The 19444-nt window shown below is 44.1% G+C and overlaps 1 protein-coding gene across 2 annotated transcripts; it reads right to left on the bottom strand.

Annotated features, from left to right (window-relative positions):
• Window positions 1–675: 675 nt before the first annotated feature.
• mapk1 (mitogen-activated protein kinase 1) lies at window positions 676–19313 on the bottom strand. Of its 2 annotated transcripts, none has more exons than XM_076270913.1 (9): window positions 18936–19313; window positions 11343–11525; window positions 10864–11053; window positions 8639–8755; window positions 7243–7357; window positions 5082–5213; window positions 4792–4901; window positions 4130–4258; window positions 676–3696 (listed from the first exon to the last, which is right to left on the bottom strand). In XM_076270913.1, exons 1-8 carry the CDS (start codon window positions 19079–19081, stop codon window positions 4142–4144), a joined length of 1110 nt encoding a protein of 369 aa, XP_076127028.1. In that variant the 5' UTR covers window positions 19082–19313; the 3' UTR covers window positions 676–3696; window positions 4130–4141. The 2 variants fall into 2 exon arrangements, with proteins under 2 accessions (XP_076127028.1, XP_076127029.1); XM_076270914.1 differs by having other exon boundaries at window positions 4134–4258.
• Window positions 19314–19444: the final 131 nt, after the last annotated feature.

Genomic DNA, 19444 nt, shown 5'->3' with positions numbered 1-19444 from the left:
GTCACTGTCAGCAAGTGAACCAATACCCTGTAAACAGTAAATACTGTTAGTAAGCCTATAAACTGTACACTCTTTCTTTGATGACTAGAGAGTGAGTGATCAAGTACCTTTAAATTGCATCAGGGCTGCAGGTCTAAGAGACTTCTCCCCCACCTCTAGAACTGTGCTCTGCACCTTTAAAAGGTGGCTGACCTTGTGACACATGTGAGCATCCCTTTGCGTAGAACCACGGAAGAGTAAGGACCTCAAAACCATTTCTACTATCTCCGTTTTCCACTGCAGAGTAGTGTGGTATCAGTTGAACGTGACAAGCTGAACAATGGACTTGTATGTGTGCCACTGCCCACCACCCCTCTACTCCGAGCCCTTTATGAGCCCTGAAGATGCTGATACCAGTTGTCAAGGACCACATGCTTCCAAGGCAACAGGTCTATAACAGCCACACAGACCTAACAGGGAAATTGGTTTTAAGCGCCATTTTCCTAATTTTAAACCTGGTCGTCCTCGTCTTATCATTCCCACTACCTCTATTCAGCCAACCAGCAGCCTGAAAGACAAGAGCACCGCTGTTGCCTTGCCAACTGAGTCCTTTGTAAGCCTGTGCATTTATACACTTAGTCTGGTGAGCATTCAAGACTGGGGACATCTGCCATCCGCTGAGAGACCACAGACAAATACAGGATAGTGTTTTTTTTTATTCTGCCGTTACTAGGTTACATGATTTGACAGAGTTGCAAAATAAATCATTATCTGTAATTCAATATGGCAATCTTCATCAGAAGCAAAGAGGCATCTTCTGTAAGGGAATTCCTTCAGGTGATATACAGGACTTTAATTAATCTATTATGTTTTAATATTTTAATCACTTTGAAAACAATCCCTCCCCATCCCAGTGCTTACACAAAAACCCAAATGCACATCCAAAGAGACACAAATTCAAAAGGGACTCAGTCTGTAAGTAAAAACTTACAATAAAAGATCTGCTGATCTGCACATACTTACAGAAGAGTAATTTAATATACGGAAACAACTTTTGAACAAGATTAATATTCAATAGAAACATGACATTCATTTTACAGTAAAAAAAAGTGTGCACAAAACATCCAAACCAAGAAAGCAGGTCTAGAGAGGGGAGGGGGGGGAAAGCAGAAGTAAAAATCTTCACTTTTTAAACAGAATCACAATCACAATTCGCTGGCAATAGGATTTAAAATGAAAATATTCATGAGGATTAAGTGTCATTATTTTTGTTTGTCGTTTTTTTTTTTACTTTAAATATATACCTTTAAAGAATATACTTGGAAAACAAAAATCACAACTAATCCTCAAAACAAACAAAACAAAAAAAAAAACATACAAAACACAAACAAAAAAAGCTGCACAATAAATCTTGTTATTCATGACGAATAAAAGGCACACAAAAGAGACAGGTTGCACACAGATGTCAGCAGAAGCTATCTTACAGGGTTTTGCAGTGTTTCAGAAATAAACTGTGGCCCTGGGCGAGGGTCAGCACAGCACGGCATGTCCACAGCTGGCCCCCAGGACCCCCGGGCACAACTGAGGAACATGAGACTAGATATTAACGTGGGTGAGGACGCCCCACTGAACACATGATAACTGCTAGGTTCACACCAGTGAGACATCAAGAGTGAGTGCCGCACGAGGAGCCGTAATGTAAAACACAGCCGACTGCACCTACGGGAGAGTCCATTACTCACCCATGCCCGTGGGGCCAGGCAGGACTTGGCTAAAATGTTGTTCCGACCACTCGTGATGCATCAGCTTTTAGGTAAAGTTTTTTTTTGTGTTTGTTTATTTGTTTATTTTGTCCCCGACCTCAGAGCCTTATTACATGATATAGCTATATACATAAATCCACCTGTGTCATCCCATGCTTTATTTCTGCTGATCTTCAAATATGGCCATCGTTGACTTTTTCTTCCCTGTGAAAAATTGCCAGCCCATCCTCCTTGGGCATTTGCACAGGATTTTTACTTCCTCTCTCAGCAAACTGTCTTTGTTCATTTTGTGTTGAACAGGCTCAATTCAATTTTAAATTATGCAAAACCAAATTTGAGGAAAAGAAAAAGAAGAATAACTACAAATTAAGTGTTTTTAAAAAAAACTAAAACAATAAAGGAACCCTTTTCTACACTTTTCTAAATGGGACTTGTGAGACCACCAAAGATAGAATAACAAAAGTCCAGAGGTTCCCAGGTGGAACTCCCAGTTATGTGGCACTTACATAGTCTTTGTATAGAAAGCTTTTTAACAGTCATGCAAGGGCACAGTCTCGTTTGTTACAAGGCGAAGGGAATGAGCTTGAGAGAGCTGAAAGATAGACAGAGATAGCGAGAGAAAAAAAAGAGAGAGGGGGAGAGAGAGAGCGAGAGAGAGAGAGACACCAGGTAAGGAAGAAGGAGGCACCATACTTTTTAAAGTACAAAAGCATCACGTTGATTGTAGCACAACTACAGCTATTCCCCAAAGCTATGTCGACTGTGGATTTGCTTTTGCGACTATGCAAAACCCGAAGTGTCAACGCTAAAAGCCGTTGGCTGTAGCCCTGTCTTGTTTTGTTTTGTACCTCTGTGGAGGCCCAGTGTGCCTGTGTTGAGATGGCGAGGACCGGTGCCTGAGGTCATCCCAGTGTGATGCCGCCCTGCCTGAGCTGTGGCCCCGCTCCACACACGGCCTCCGGCCAGACTCATGTGGTTCCCAAAAAATATGGCAGTGCCATCTTGTATAGTCCCAGCACTATGTGTGGCACGACACTTCCTGTGATCGCATTTTTACTCGTCAGTACCAAAATACGCTTTAAAAGGGTATGTGCAGGGATGGGATCAGGGGAGTGTTTTGGGCTGAAGTACTAAACCAGCCCAGGAATGGAGCCTTGACAAAAACTGCAGAATTTTTTTTAGTTTTTTTTTCTTCAAAAAAGTGCATAGAGGGCATGTTACATGCACCCTGTAACTGAGCATCAGACCACTGCATACATCACATGTGATAAGATCTCTGAGCTCTAACCTCTCCCTGATCAGAAGTTTGGCCTCAGTTGACAGGGAGAGACAGAGGAAGAAAAAAAACGCTTTAGGAGACTTTCTGTAAAATGACACATTACCAGAACAGTAGCTCTATCAAATAATAATAATAATAATAATAATAATAATAATAATAATAATAATAATGAGAGCAAAACCGTTGCACAATCACAATACAGTACCTTTTTTCAAACTGAAATGCAGGACAGAAGAGCCTGACCAGGATTTGTATAATAGTCCAAATTCCCACTGATATGAAACACTCGTCAGCTCGGCTTCAGTCACACGTCGTGTCCCTACACTTCCAGTCCACCACCAGGGCACTCGTCTCCCGACATGAGTGGTAAGCATGCGACAGACAGGAGAAAAAGAAAGGAGCAGGGAGGAGGAAACGCTAGACTAGAAAGGAAGCAGAGAGGTTCAAAGAGGAAGGGGGGTGAGGGGGTAGGGGGCTAAGAGTGAGGAGGAGAAAGGGAATGGGATCTTTCTTATGCTGTTCCTGAGACATGGACAGACAGGAGGTTGGTTGAGGACAGGCTTTTGCCACAGACGTTTAAAACAAAAAGGAAATAAAATGAACCAAAACGATAAACGGCACACAGTGGAGATGTTGCTGGCAGAGAGCAGCCACAGCCAGTCAGGCTCATCACATCTGCAACGAGAGAGAGGGAGGGAGGGAGGGGGGGGGGAGAGAGAGAGAGAGAGGGAGGGAAGGGGGGAAGAGAGGGAGGGAGGGGGAGAAGAGAGAGAAAAGGAGAATGAAACTCAACGTCACCCATCACAGTCACAACCAACCCATAATTATTAAAAAAAAAAACATTATAAAGTCATCTTTAATTAGATGTAACACCCCAATCAGTCACAGCTAAGTGAAGAAGTCATGTCATGACATGTCAAGCCCTTACAGTCTTCCCTTAACCTACAACTATTTCAGGTTTAATTTCATTATTTAGAACACCGTAAAAAACATCTAGAATTGGAAGCAACGTCCTAATCATAGTCATAGTTAGGTAAAGTTGTATTATAGGAAATTGCTGTAAAGTGATTTCTGACACTGATTAGTTGAGACTCCAGTTGGTGGTTACCTACGGGTGACTTTAGGGCCTGAAGCCGGGCTGGAACCGAGCAGTCTCCTTGAAGATCAAGTCCTTCAGTGTCTCTTTGGGCAAGTCATCCAGTTCCATCTCAAACTTGAAAGGGGCTTCAGCAACAGGCTACAGGGGAACAAAAGCAGAGAGGACACCAGTTTAACCACCTGAGCATTTGATTAAAAGCACATCCAGTTGGGGTCTTCACATGTTGTCTCGCTTCTATGATATGAATCTAAGACAGTCTTTTGCTTTCAGCAGGTTGTGCTGCAGCATGCATTCCAGTGGTCAGTTCACTGTGCAGACATTTCACACACAGCGGAGAACCGAGGGGCGCATACATGAGGCTATGGTATGCGCTAGGCATCAGAGGGCTTCTCAAATACCTTGACCTCCATGGTTTGCTTTCTACACGCCACCACCCTCATGAGCACTAAACCCTGCTGATAAACAACCTTCTCTGGATGGGAAAGGATCAACAGCACCCATCACAAGTTACTTACTCTAATACATTTAACCTCAACATGCCATTCACAGCTACTATATCTAATAGTACATAAAGCTAATGTTATGAATTCATTTGGTTGACTTGTCTACACTTGACAATGCCAAGTCTAACTAACAGAAGTGGTGGAGGAGACTGGGTGTCTGTAGCTCACCTCATCTGTGGGGTCGTAATACTGCTCCAGGTAAGGATGAGCCAAAGCCTCCTCCACCTCAATACGCTTGTGAGGGTTGAACGTCAGCATCTTATCCAACAGGTCCAAGGCTGCATGAAACACAAGGATTTGATTAAATCACTCTCCCTCTGTAATTCAGCACAGTGCAGCAGTGGAGGTACTATATTATATCTGTAGCTTAGTTAGCTTTCGTTGTCTAGTGCTAGTAGCTTTGGGATATCAGATCAGATGAGGGGCAAGCAGGAAGTGAGGCAGGAACGACCTCTGACCTTTGGGATCAGCATTGGGGAAGAGGCGGTTCCAGGGCACCTTGCAGCGCAGGGGGAGGGACAGCAGGTAGTTCCTGGCCTTGATGTTGATGATACAGTTGAGGTCCTCCTGAGTCGGAGACCCTAAGATTCCTGAGGCGAGACGAGACAGAAAGCACAGCTTAAGGACTCGTTCCACACCCTCCCGGTCATCTGCTTTAAAGACCCCACATCTGCACATCGGCTGTACTTCCCCATCTTTACTTATAAAATAAAAAAGGCTGTGGGCTCATGCTAAACATAGACTTTGTAAGCTAACAGACACACAGACCTTTGGCAGTCTATGATTAGCACCGAAACCAGCCATTCAACACACCCAACAGAGAGAGGCTTTCAAGTGCAATGCAAACAGTGTGTTTCCTTATGATAACGAGGCGGAGAGGCCGAGATGGGAGTGTGGTGATGGCGGCCTCCTATGGGATAATGATAAAGGGGGATCTAAATAAGGAAATGACCTGCTATATCATTAGGGAAACATCTGCTGCTCAGCACAGGGGAGGGCTACTATGGACCATGGGGAGCACACGCAGCAGTGACCCCCCCCACCCCCCCCCCCCCCAATGCACGAGGGAAGAGGGGGAGAGGGGATCCGATTCCTGTTCACAGCAGTAGTGACAATTCAAACATCATGAAAATAACATATGGCACAAGATCTTTGTATGTTGCATGAGAAACAGGGGATGTGTCAATGTAAGGAGAGAAGAAAAAAAGGATACATTTTGATAGTTGTAATACTATCAGTATTGCAGTCTCGTATCAAATTGTAAACAGCTTTTTTCCTTTAAATTACATTTAGATTGTTGTCACTCGGCAGATGCTTTTATCCAAAGCGAGTTGAAAGCAAAGGAAAGCAAATGTGAGGAAAAAGCTACAACAAGGAAAGGACAGCAGCCATGAATAGCCAAGAAAAAGTCAATGCCAGATTAAAGACAGAGCATTATTGATATTAATGTGCAAACTTCTATGAAATCACGTTGATGAACTGTCCATTATTTGGCAATACAATTAAGTTGTACTAATCTGTCTTAACAGCCTCAACAGTGATTCAGAAACTGATGTTGAATGAACTTGCGATGGTGACATGTCACAACTATACAATACATGAATGCCTTAAAAGGTGGCAGTACTTCTAATGGGTTAAACTGGTGCAGGTTCAGTAGCCTGTGTGATTTTACAAATATGGTCTTGTTTGTGTGTTAAGGCTTCAAACACATCATGTTGGGAAACTATTAAAATGAGGAGGATGTCATTTGTTTATAGACTTGTAATGATTTCTTGATTGAATTGTTGTGAAACATCTCGGTTGGCCAAGGAAATGAGTCACTCATTATTAGGAGTTGAATAGATCTACAGAATATGCCCCAACAATCAATCATGTCATATAAATGTTCATATTAAGACTGGAATGATTTTAAGTTATTAAAACCATCCTCTGAAACCACTGCTTGAAAAGCCTGGAGATCTTTATCTGGAAACTGTAGCAATAATAATGGCATGCAGCAGGTGTACGGTATAGCTGCTACTTTTAAGGCTGGCCAAAATCAGAACAAAATGTAATAAAAATTGTAAAGCTCAAAATAAAATGCACTGTGCTAAATCAAAAATGATCATGCTCCCTCAGTCAGAGAAGAAATTTTGTAAAATGACATCAATATCACAACCTCCAAGGATGCTAAAAAAATAAAGCCTCCTTTGGGGCTCTGAGGGTAGGGTAAAAATAGCTCCTTTTCAAATCTGCATTTGACAGATTTGTTTTGCTGTTTTCTTTTCATATTGCCTTTTCACAGCTGGTGTTTCATGCAGATTTATGAGACCCACATTGAACGGTGCTCACTAAATGAGTAGCGTCACATTCACACACGGGAAGTCAGCTGTTAGAGGACAACAAGTCTGCATCGAATTGTCTTTCACCATCGCTGACGAATGAGCACGATGCAATCTCCTCAGCTGATAAAATGGCTCCAACGGCCGATGATTTGTCTTTTTCTCTTTTGGTGAACGGACGTTAACGCCTGCCTCCATCACTCATCTTCAGTAGACCAGCTTAAACCGGCCGCCGTGCTTAGAGACGCCTGGGACAAAGAGACACAAGGGCATAAAGTGAAGGGCAACGATTTAATACCTAGGATGTGGTTGAGTTGATCCAGGTAGTGCCTCCCGGGGAAAATGGGCCTGTTGGACAACATCTCAGCCAGGATACAACCCACGGACCAGATGTCAATGGATTTAGTGTAGCCCTGCGAAGAACAAGAGTAAAAAATAAAAACTTGGCCAAAAAAAAAAAAAAATTACTTGGCAGAGTGCTTAACCATCTCTATCTATTGGCTCATCTTTGGGGAAAAAACTTGGCAGAGCTCTTAACCTACTGGCCGGTCCTTTGTGTGAGGCATGCTATGTGTGCATGCCTCAGTGTGTGTGTGTGTGTGTGTGTGTGTGTGTGTGTGTATATCTATATCTATATCTATATATCTATATATATCTATATATATATATATATATATATATATGTAAGTGAGGGAGTGGAAGACCGAATGAACACACACACACCAAAAAAAGATATCAAAAGAAAGTGGGACACCAAACAGCGTTCCATGAGTCAATGCTCAGTTTCTGAAGCAAAGAGCTGACCAGACAACAAGTCTGCTCCAGCACTACGGTAGCAACTCCTCATTGATTGGTGACCATTCCAGCCTGCCTTTGGGCCTTTTACAGACACGGGAGGCTTTTCAAGAGGCCTTCACCTAAGGCCTCTTCACATCTGCTTCACATCTAAATTTGATGACATCTTTAACTATTAAAAGAACTAGCAATTCATTTGAGTAATTCAATTAACCTCAGCCTCATGGGCAATGAATAAACTAGTTAATCAATGACTGAAATCCTGCTGAACTACTGATGTGAAAGCTAAAGTCAATGGTAGCCTTAGAAGTGGTCATCAGTTGAAAAGCTTTTGTCCTTAGTGGTGGTGGTGTGTGAGTGGGTTGTGGGGGTTGACTGATTAGCTGAGGGCCAGGCTGCTGTGGCATTTGCCCTTGTTCTCATAACTCTAGGCTGTAAATAAAAGCTGTGTAATTACTCTGTGCGTCGCCTGGGGGCATAATCAGCGGCGGCCAGTGCCATCCATCACCGCCCATCAGCCAATCAGCCGATTTTCACCACAAAGCACGGCCCCGCGCTCCACCCAACTAGACAAGAGTGGACCAACGCGTCAACGCCTGTCTAAGCGTCACAGTCAGAGTAGGATGAACTGTGTGTGTGTGTGTGTCTGCGTGTGTCTGTGTGGCTACATGACTGTAGGTCCGATTAATGAGTGTGGAAGGCTGAGGGGGTATGTTTTTGTTTGCCTACGTTCATTCATGCGGACTTAAGCGAGTGTCTGCGAGTGTCTGCATGTGAACATGCCTGTCTGAGCAGTCATGGGTGTGTGTGTGTGTGTGTGCCTGTGAAATAAAGAACAGACGCATGCCTGTGCAGGTTACGCACCACTCCCCCCCCTGATACTGATACTTGGAGCTTACCTTTGAGTTGAGCATGATCTCGGGCGCTCGGTACCAGCGTGTGGCCACGTACTCCGTCAGGAAGCCGGTGTGGTCATGGTCGGGGTCCGCCACACGGGCCAATCCAAAGTCACAGATCTGCACACACAGAGCAACGGACCAGCTGGCAATGAACAACCAATCAGCAACATGGCTGAACCTGCTGTTCATCTTGTACTGAGCAGGATTACCATTACAACAACATGAAATGAACATGAACTATAATTAATATAATGAAGGCTTCTTCAGCCATTGTTCAAATAAAACTGTATTTTCCATTACATTTACATCAATTGAAAAAAAATATCTTCTGACAATCTGGCAACACAGTGAAAAACAGAAAAGTACATAAAATAAATTTCAACAGCAGCAGTCATTTCAAACCAGTGTTACAACTAATGTGATAATATTACAAGACGTAAGCCTGAATAATGTCATTACCGTGACAACTATCAGCCATTTCCCAACTATTAGCCATTATTAGCCGCGGCTTATACATTGATTTTGCTAAATTTCTTTAGCTATGAAGTTAATACAAAGGGGCAGTTAAATATGGTATTAATATGGTTTTGTTTCTTTTTTCACTTGCATAAAACAGTCCTGACCTGCGGCTTATACACAATTATACGCTACTGTGCGTATAATAAATGTGGCTAACACACAGGAAATTACTGTATGTTTTTAGCTTGACGCCCTTATCATCGGTGATGGACTAAGCACCCAAACATCAATGAAGTAGTGTCACCTTATCTTATGTATGAGAGGAAAGTCAAACCACAAACAACCCAATGAGGAAGAACTAAGGCCAGCTCAGATGCTAATCGAGCAGATGCTACCAAACCATAAACAGGTTAGCAAGAACATGTGGCCAGTACGGTTTGCACATATGATGCATACATCTCCCACGCCATGCACGTCATTGCAGTTCAGTGCCTTTCATGTTTTGCAAATGCAATTCAAAACCAGAGCTCCAAATCTAGCCACGTCAAAATCAACCTTCTGAAAATGATGGCAAGTCCCAGTTAACTGCTGCAAGTCTTATCAGCCAGACGATTTCAAAAGCTGCAGAGCAGCTGCTTTCTCAAAGGGCATCCCTCTCTGATGATGCTTTTCACTGCATTTCCATGCAGCTAGCATGCAAAACAAATGCACACATGAATCACAATGGAAACAGCAGAACGCCAACCTGCACATTTCTTTCGTCTTTATCATAATCATGATTACAAGAGCTCTGGCAAGCAGTCTGATCTTATCTGATCGACCACTGAAATGTAACACTTGCACTTGGTCACTGGACCACATCACACATTAATGGTAACAGAAGAAACATTTTTATTTTTGTTGTTGAGAATAATAATGCATCCATCCATCCATCCACCTTGTTACAGAACTTCTCAAGCAGCTCGTGGCATTGCTGAAATGGCCTCACCTCGAGGTCAGTGTGGGCTACAAAATGCGCTGATTGTAAATAGATTGTGTAAGTAAGCTGTTCTCTTGAAGCTCAAATGGCAGAGCCAGGTGGCAGGGACCCCAAGGTTAGAAGCTTGATGCTTTAGTCAGATTTCTCAGTGGGTTTAAAACTCACTAACTCACTCATCTATAACCTCATGCACAAGCTCAACACAATTTATACGACGCAATTCATATAATTAAAGCATTCACAATAACAACTGTATCTGCGCTTAAAGAGAAAGAAGAAACAACCTCATCTCGAGCGCATCCTCTATGGAGGGCCAAGTCAAGATGTTGCCATCTAGTAGTGTCTGGCTCCACAAATTGAGCTTCAACACAATTTCAAAACACGCTGAACATACAAAGCAAAGGCCATTTCCCTCCAAGGTCTTCAAACGCTTGCCTGTCCTCTGCACATGTGCTGTTCGACATGGCTCATAGAGCTTGGTCATGTAACCTTGAAGCTCTTCTGGCCAGTCCAACATATCAGCACTCCTTTGCAACCATGTGGCTGCTTACACTACAGGTCAGTCTAATTTTTTTTCCCCTCAAAGATTTGGTATGTGGGAGCAATTCACCAGAAAACATCTAAAAGGGAAAGTGGACGAGATGGAACCACAGGTTCCAAAACTAGAAACTATTAGACAGACACACATAAAGCCTACAGCAGCAGCTGAAGACGACAAACAGATCAATACACTCATCATCACCACCCACTGGCCAAACTCTTCACCCCCCCCGCCCCCACACTATACCTTCAGATCGCAGGTAGTGTTGAGGAGCAGGTTGGAGGGCTTGAGGTCGCGGTGGAGCACGTTGGCCGAGTGGATGTACTTGAGCCCTCGGAGGATCTGGTAGAGGAAGTAGCAGATGTGGTCGTTGCTCAGGTGCTGCGTCTTCAGCAGCTTGTACAGGTCCGTCTCCATCAGGTCCTGTACTATGTAGCTGCGCAGTCAAGCGTCAAGGAGCTCACCACTCTTTAAATAGTACCTCTTCAATAACTCATACTTCATACTATTTTAAATAGAGACATTATATTCAAATGCATGAGTACTGTGCTATCCACTGAGATGCTTTTACTTTAAGGCAGAGGAGCATGCTAGTATGTATGTGTGTGTGTGTGTGTGTGTGTGTGTGTGTGTGTGCGTGCGTGTGTGTGTAGTGGGAGCTGCTTAACTGTGTTAGTGCTTAGTTGAACTTGGGAGTGACGACCAGCTCGTCAGCGAAAGGATACACATCTTTCATCTGGTCGATGCTGGGCGCTCGGATGATGTCGTTGATGCCAATGATGTTCTCGTGTTTGAAGCGCAGCAGGATCTTGATCTCGCGGAGTGTGCGCTGACAGTAGGTCTGGTGCTCAAAGGGGCTGATCTTCTTGATGGCCACGCGCACCTTGCCGTCCCGGTCAAATGCAGAGCTGTGGGGGGTACAAAATGAGTGACACGCTTAGCTGTAGGGGGTGGGGGCAAAGTGACACACTTAGCTGTTTGGGGGGGGGGGGTTCAAAGTGACACGCTTAGCTGACATGCACTTCATCAGATGATCAGATTTTGTGCTTTTTCTGCTGTCCAACACACGCTCTTAGATAAGTGGTGAAGACTGGGAACAAGATCGCAATGGCCCCTGCGGTGGTCTTTATTTACACAAGCTCGAACAGTTTGGTACACTTGAGCATCGCACAAAAGACAAGAGGCTACGGAACAAGTTTTGTAGTGTCGCTCTGATCTTGACAGCGTCTACCGCTCAAAGTGGGTCAGTCAGACTCATGCGAACAGCCAACCAACTGCTGACCTTCAGTCTCTTTATCTACTCTACAGCCCACCCCCTTTCACACACACATACCACCTCCATCTCTCTAGATGGAGTGTGTGGGTGGATGGTGCTCTCTAGCCTGCGGCTCGAGCGTCAAGCTCTGCCAGCTTCAGTGTGCTCCTCCACAGGCCAGGTGCCAGGAGAGGACCCCCTCCCGAGAGCTGAGCGTACAGGCGCTCACACAAGCCCGAAGCAGGGCTGCTAGCAGCATTATTATCAGTGCTTTCACTAAAGTGTGTGTGTGTGTGTGTGTGTGTGTGTGTGTGTGTGTGCGCGCGTCTTCTATTATTAGACTTGCTTCTGGGACAATACCCATGCAAGATTTGCGGCATTCTGTGGGGTTTGTAAATCAAGTGCTGGATTAATGACGACGGCCAGTTGAGACCAGCGAACTTGGAGAACATCAAACTAACATTGGTGTATGTGTGTGTTTGTATAGGCCATATATGAGAGAGAGAGAGAGAGAGAGAGAGAGAGAGAGAGAGAGAGAGAGAGAGAGAGAGAGAGAGAGAGAGAGAGAGAGAGAGAGAGAGAGAGAGAGAGAGAGAGAGAGAGAGAGAGAGAGAGAGAGATAGATAGATAGATAGATAGATAGAGAGAGAGAGAGAGAGAGAGAGAGAGAGAAAGAAAGAGAGAGAGAGAGAAAGAGAGAAAGAAAGAAAGAAAGAAAGAAAGAAAGAAAGAAAAAGAGAGAGAGAGAGAGAGAGAGAGAGAGAGATTGTTTCCACGGAGACGGACTACAAGACTTTACATATATTGCGGCAAGCAAGGCTGGTTATGCAACAGGCTGTTGCCATGACGACCTGGCCAAGTGAGTAGAGGAAGGCGCTCGCACTGCCATGCTTGAGCTTCTACAGAGCGAGGGAGCGGACAATCTCTGATACCCTTGAGGCAACAGAAGCACATACACACTAAAAAAAAACCTCAAATAAATCTGAACACTTTTTTCCTTTTCATACCGCCAGAAATACAAATTTTTCTACCCTCTGCAAGGCCTTTTAGGCAAAAACCAGGCTGCAAGTCGGAGAAAGACTTGGTGGTGGGGGAGGGAAGAAAGAAAACAAGCAAATGTGACCAGCCTTTGACAGCGGACACATTATGGAGAAAAGCTCGAGACAACCTGCCAACCTTTGCTCTCCTGCTCAAGCTCAGCGACGAGAGGCTGGGGACAGTTAGACACATTAGTCCAGGAGAGAGGCACAGCGGGCTCAGGGCAGCCATGGAGCGTGTGCCAATCATTTGGGTGGCAGAGAGGAGGAGGAGAGGACGGCAATGTGCCTGGCTCTGCCAACAGCATGGTAGAAATGGACACTGTTAACTTGTTTTCAGAGAGAGAGAGAGAGAGAGAGAGAGAGTTGGCCATTTCCTGGTGAATGACACGATTAGATTGGGTCTTTGCGACAATACCTGTACGAAACAGATGTGTACGAAAATGAAGCAAATACACTTGGGAGGTAACTGTACAGGTTAGAGCCTAAACAAAACGTATGTGCCAATGCCTACTGCTATTGTAACCACACCTTCTGACAACACACATTAACACACGACAATGCACCTCCTACTCAGGAAGTAACACTTGACAAGTTAAACCCTCAACCAGCCAACCAAAACACACAGCCTGTGTGGCAATGTCGACTGCTTTACCAACAGTACTCCATGAATATAACAGGGCTAGGCAACTTATCGAATCAAACGATTAATTGTCAATTATGACTTCAAACAATTATGAAAACAACATGATCGAGGTGTAATGATTATTTTGCTGCATTCCGTTTTGCAACAACGCTCTCGTTTTGTGAGTATAGATCCAGCACACCACTTTGCTTTACAGTGGTAACTGTTACATCATTTGTTTTGCATGCATTTTCTATTTGTTTTTTAGTTTTGTATCTACCGTTTGTTGAATTTGTAGTTTAGAAAACGGACGACGTTTTCAAATTCATCGGGTTAAAATATTAGGATCTAAATCAATTCAACTACAAAATAACCATGATTATGTTTTTTTTTTTTTTGCCATAATTGAGCCGGCCTACACACACCAGATCTCTTTCTGCCCATCAGAACCAGATTGATTTGAGTGTGGGGCGCTGACGTCAGCCCTCGGAGAGGTTGCCTTGGCGACTGGCGTTGTGGCAGAGTTTGGCAGAGCAGCAAACCCTGGCAGGAGCGTGAGCAAGTGAGCGCCCGTAGCATGCATACGAGAGAGGTAGTGGTGGTGCTGGGGACCAGGTTGGCAGAGTGGAGGTCAGACGTGGTCACCAAGGGCTGGACAACGCATTGGTGCTAGTGGCTGTGGTGAACGGTTCCTTTTTTCAGTGCTCTGGGTACCTAGAAAGGGATTATGTAAATGTAATGTGTTGTTATGCTATGAAACATGGTTTCTAGCATATCTATCCAGGTCACTTCAGGAGTAAAGACTGGTCTCAGAAGAAGTGGTCACTTTTGAAACGATAGATGCTCAATCCAGTGTTTTCGTAGAGATCCATGGTTAGTCCTGAAGTTGCCTGGATAAGCCAGTATCCTTGCTCTGCAAAACAACCCTCTTTATAGCCAGGTTTAATGGGGGCTGTCTTCGCCCTTATACTGCCAGCAGAGCCAAAGCTTGTCCCCACACTCTGCCAAAACTACCATGACATCAGTTTGGTCACCAGGAAAAAGAGGGATGGGGGGGGGGGCTGCTGACTGCGTCAGCACATTGGCCTTCACCTTGCCAGAATCCAGGCTCCACTCCCAAATGTTTCCTGTCTGTGGCCACTGAAAGCCTGCGCTGCCGTCTGCCATTTGATGTAGGCCACTTCAAAGTGACTCAGCCAGTGTTCCTGAGGGAACCTTTCACATAAAAGCTACCAACATTTACCTCAGATAAAGATCCTCCTCAAAATGTAAGTCACATGTAATAGTCAAATAAAAAAAACTAAAAAAACTTTAAGAAGCTTCAGCAGAAGAAAAACAAATGTCTGAAAACTAGCACCACTTTGCATACGATGACACGCACGCATAACAGAACTGTGTTTGCAGACTAAATAATTTGGTTAACAAAAGTAGTGCACAGCGATATCTTTGGATCACAAACAGCAGATAGGCAAAGCTGCATCACTCAACACTGTCTACAACAGAGCAGGAGTTGGGATTCTACCCACCAGCAAAAACTAACGACCAGTAAAGAAGGTAACACATTTCCACTAAGTTCAATGCACAATTCACACCGGTCATTTTGGTTTGTTTGACCAATGGCAGGCTTTTCCACTATCAAATCATGATTATTGAAATGACTTCTACCAGAGAAGGCAATTAGTAGCACCTATCCTAATTGAAATTGCATTGTAAATCAAATAAAGAAGGGGTAAATTCTACAATCATTAATTCCCTAAATGTTTCTCCACTGACACTACGGTCAGTTTTAGGTGTGTTGGAGGGAAGGTAAGATAAGCCATAGGCTAATAGGCACCACATTAACAAGGCGGCCATTGTGTCACGGAGCCAAACATGCTCTCCCCTTATCCTAGTGAGCTAGTGATTATGCTGATAAGGACTTTCTGTTTTGAGTGTGGAGTGCGAGTTGTCCCAAACAACAGTCTTTCTGGTACAATGTAGACTCTGAAGCAAGGCTATCCACTAGCTTTTCATCATGGAGTAAACGTAGATTAGGAGTCCACCAGCTCCAGATAACCTGCTTTGCATTAAGAGGGGCTACAAACTATCTAGACCGTGACTTATCCATGATCTCTGACCATGATATCATTCCATCATGTGAGAACACAGACAGGTTGAGCAACTTTCCCTACATAAACAGGTTTACACCAAAGCTCATCCAAAACAAAAAATGACTGATTTCTGATCCAGACATGACCGAACCCATAAACCATAGCTGATGATGAATCAGGACCTGTCCTACATTGAGAGGCTGACAACTCACAAATGTCACCACATTACCATAACCAGACAAGTAACTACGCAGAGAAGCGCCAACATCGGAAAACTGAAAACTAGAACAGGCTGATGTATAGAAAAACGATGCGTTAAGAAGAACAGCGCTTTCGAGGAAGCTGAAAGATCTTCAGGATTTCCTGGCCACAAAGGATATCAAACTAGGATCTCTCCAAACAGGCCAATAGACACAGTGCTGCTCTTGAGATAAGGCTTTTAGGCGTCCTGTACCTGATCGTAAGATGGACACCAGCAGGTCACTGCAAGCAGGATAGATCAAACGGTTAAGTATGTACTGCTGCCACTGATGCATTGTAGCCAGGTGTTTTAGCACAGGCCTAGCCTCCAGTTTATTCGTGTGCCACTAGCACTTCAAGGGGGTGTCAACATCTTCTATAGAAATGGCAAAATCTTTGGCGTTTCACAAAGACAACATACACATACATATTACACACATAGGCTAAGCACAGAAAGACAACCATGCCATGTAAGGCCTCAGATGCCGAATCTGAACGAAACTCCACAGCTACCACGGACAGGTTACGCGTATAGCACACCTCTCTCTGTCTCTTTCTCTCAAGATGCACAATGCTGAGTGATATGCTGTTTCTGTGTGTGTGTGTGTGTGTGTGTGTGTGTGTGTATGAATGAGTCCTGAAGCTCACAGCCACATTCTGAGCTCATTGCATCACCATATGCTCTGCAGAGAAAGGCAGATGATGTGGACTGTAGCAGTTTTGGACACACAGGGTCACTAAGGGTGCTGATTTGTCCCCAAAACAACCAGTTCGGATCCACTGTGTGGAACATGCCGTAGTTACCTAATGTCTCACATTCAAATTTCGGCTTCTCCTGGCGTGAGCCAAGAGTGTCCACAAGGTAAAGCCATTTCTGTGATTAGACGGGCTGAGCCAGGCCTCCCATGTTTCCAGGGCGAGAGGCGGCCTGGAAAATTCTGATGTTAGCCAACAGCAACGGCGCTGCTGTACACAAGAAAAACAATCCAAAAGAGAGGGAGAGAAAAAAAAAAATGTCACTTCCTAGTTCCTCATAATACCCCCCTTGGGATTGCAGAGTGATTACACTTTGTGCTAATTTAATCTACTACTTTTATGGAGATGTGCAATTTCTTTCTGATACCACTGATCCGACTGATGGGTTCATCTCAAAGCCTACACTATCCAGCCTCTACTTAACGTGGTTGAGTGTGATGTGTGCTGTAGAACTTCTTCACCTATTGTTCAGAGTGCTGCTACACGTTCCACTTATGCGAACATCCACGTGAGGGTTATTTTTTCCAGCATGTTCTTCAGCAGGATACTCAGAACTGCTACTGACATAAATGTGGCTTTGCGGGTTTTCAGTGGTAGAGTGGATGGGAAATTAACTGGAAGGGGTAGTTCAGACTGGCAAGGGCAAGATGGCTTGGTAAATGTCCCTTAATGTTTAGAAATGAAAGACATGCAAAGTAATATTAACAATACGGATATATCATTAGATGATGCAACAACCGTGATGTGTTCAGTCTTTTCAAAGGAATCACAAACACTGTGTTACTGTGCACAGCATCTTTTCACAACCAATCTATACACATCTATTTAACACCTCCTCCTCTGACTTTCACATCTGAACTCTTCAGTTGTAGCCGTTGATGTGCTGCCCATGATAGACTTTTAAATGCACATCATAAGTCATATTCGGATTTGAATGTAAGGGTTTCAGATATCATGAGCTCCCACAATGTTAGATTCAGAATCATTATGACTGCCTGCAAACTGGGCCTGTCTCCTTGTCCAATGACTCTAATAATAACACACACACACACAAAACTCACGGCTGGCAGATGTTTTCCACCTGACGCGATTCGAATATTCGCTTTCCGATAAATAATTGCGGATTCCTTATGTCGGCTTTCACTGGTGTGATGCATCAAGGCACCATTGATTGCACTTGTTTGTAAGCGCGGTATGACAGATGACCTTGAGCTTGAATAATGGTTTCTGGTATAAAAACATAGGCCTGACCTGCATGCATACATTGAATGAGTATCATTTGAACATCGAGTTGCACGGTAGAACATTAGCATAGGGGGGTAGAAATGAGCAGTGTGGCGCATCTCAAAGCATCCTGTTCAGCTTTCGCATCGGCACCCACGCCACTGTGGTGGAGCCTACAACAGGGCTTGCTGACATCCTGTTGCTCTTACAGTTGTCTTACTGTCGCAGCAAGCTCCCACGAGCCAATGCCAAACAAAGTATTTCTATACATCAGCTGATGCATTCATTTTATCTGAACCTGAAGGGTAGGATAGCTTTTTGTGCACGTTGCACGTTACCAAATCACTGAAGGCAATCGCCGTCGATATTATGGCAAAAGCTGGTTTCAAATAAACCACTTAAACGCGTGGTTTCAACTTAATACGAGTGTTCGCGACATTAATGACAAACTGTAGCCTATGATTAAAAGGCTCCGACATATAGCAATAGGAAGACGCTGGATTTCGACATTCTGTAGCCTAACCAAAGAATTCAGTATAACAACTTGTTGCTGATACAGTGGCGGCGCGTCAGGATTCATACATCAACTTAACTGCCTTATTATGGAAACGATTGGTCCAGATCATTATCAAATGAAGCTTGCATCAATCTACAACCTAGGTAGCTACTAGAGTAATTTGAAAAGGACACTAATTATGTAGCACTAGGCCTACACTTTAACAAAGTGGTTCAACAGATTGGCGTTAGTTTATAAACTATATAGCCTATAGGCTATCCAACAACCACAGCCATCAAGCAACCCAGATCTGGGAAATAAGACCACAGATTAACAAGTAATTTAGTAGCTACTTAGATTTTCACTCCACCCCTGATGTGGCAAGGACACATTGCAAGCATTAGTATCTCCATCTAGCCATTTTACGTCCCGCTGGGTAACGTTACTGTAGGCTAATAGTTAACATTTAAAGGGGGTCCTTGCTGGGCATATGGAGATTCATGATACGTTATCTCTTAGCTAAACATCTAACACAGCGAAGTTAGTCATCTTCACTAGTCAATCTCGGCAGAAACAAACACTTAATGTAACTTACCAGACCATACCGTAGGCCCCCTCTCCAATGTAAGACAAATTAGTGTAGCGGGGCCCGACATCGAAGGCCTGCCCACGGACCAACTCAGCCCCGGATCCGGGGTTGGGGCCGCTGCCTGCAGGGCCAGATACCGCAGCTGTCGCCATTGTTAAATCTGAGCTGCCTTCGATAGCTCCTAACGTTCCGTAATAAAATATCAAAATCTTAATTTAAACTCGGCTACAGATGAAAACAGCTCATGTAAAATACAGACTTCTCAATATAGCCAATGCCAAGAATAAATGGCAATGCCTGCATAAAACAAGGTTTTTAAAATATTGCGATACAGTATGAGCAGCCTAACGTGCACTTTCGTTTGGTGCCGTGTAGCCACACAGACTGCAACGGAGTCAAGCATCAAATGTTGCTGCAGGAAATAACGGGAGGGGGAGATCACGTGGAAAGAAAAGAAACGATACGTTATATCGCGAGAGTTGTCTGATGCTCAACTAATTTTCAGATTGAATAGG

The sequence above is a fragment of the Alosa pseudoharengus genome, unplaced genomic scaffold (genome assembly GCF_046254945.1).
Source record: "Alosa pseudoharengus isolate Yale_2024_CS ecotype anadromous, Long Island Sound unplaced genomic scaffold, YU_APseudo_1.1 YU_APseudo_1.1_scf_6, whole genome shotgun sequence".
Lineage (NCBI taxonomy): Eukaryota > Metazoa > Chordata > Actinopteri > Clupeiformes > Clupeidae > Alosa > Alosa pseudoharengus.
This window is presented reverse-complemented; position numbering and strand designations above follow the sequence as displayed.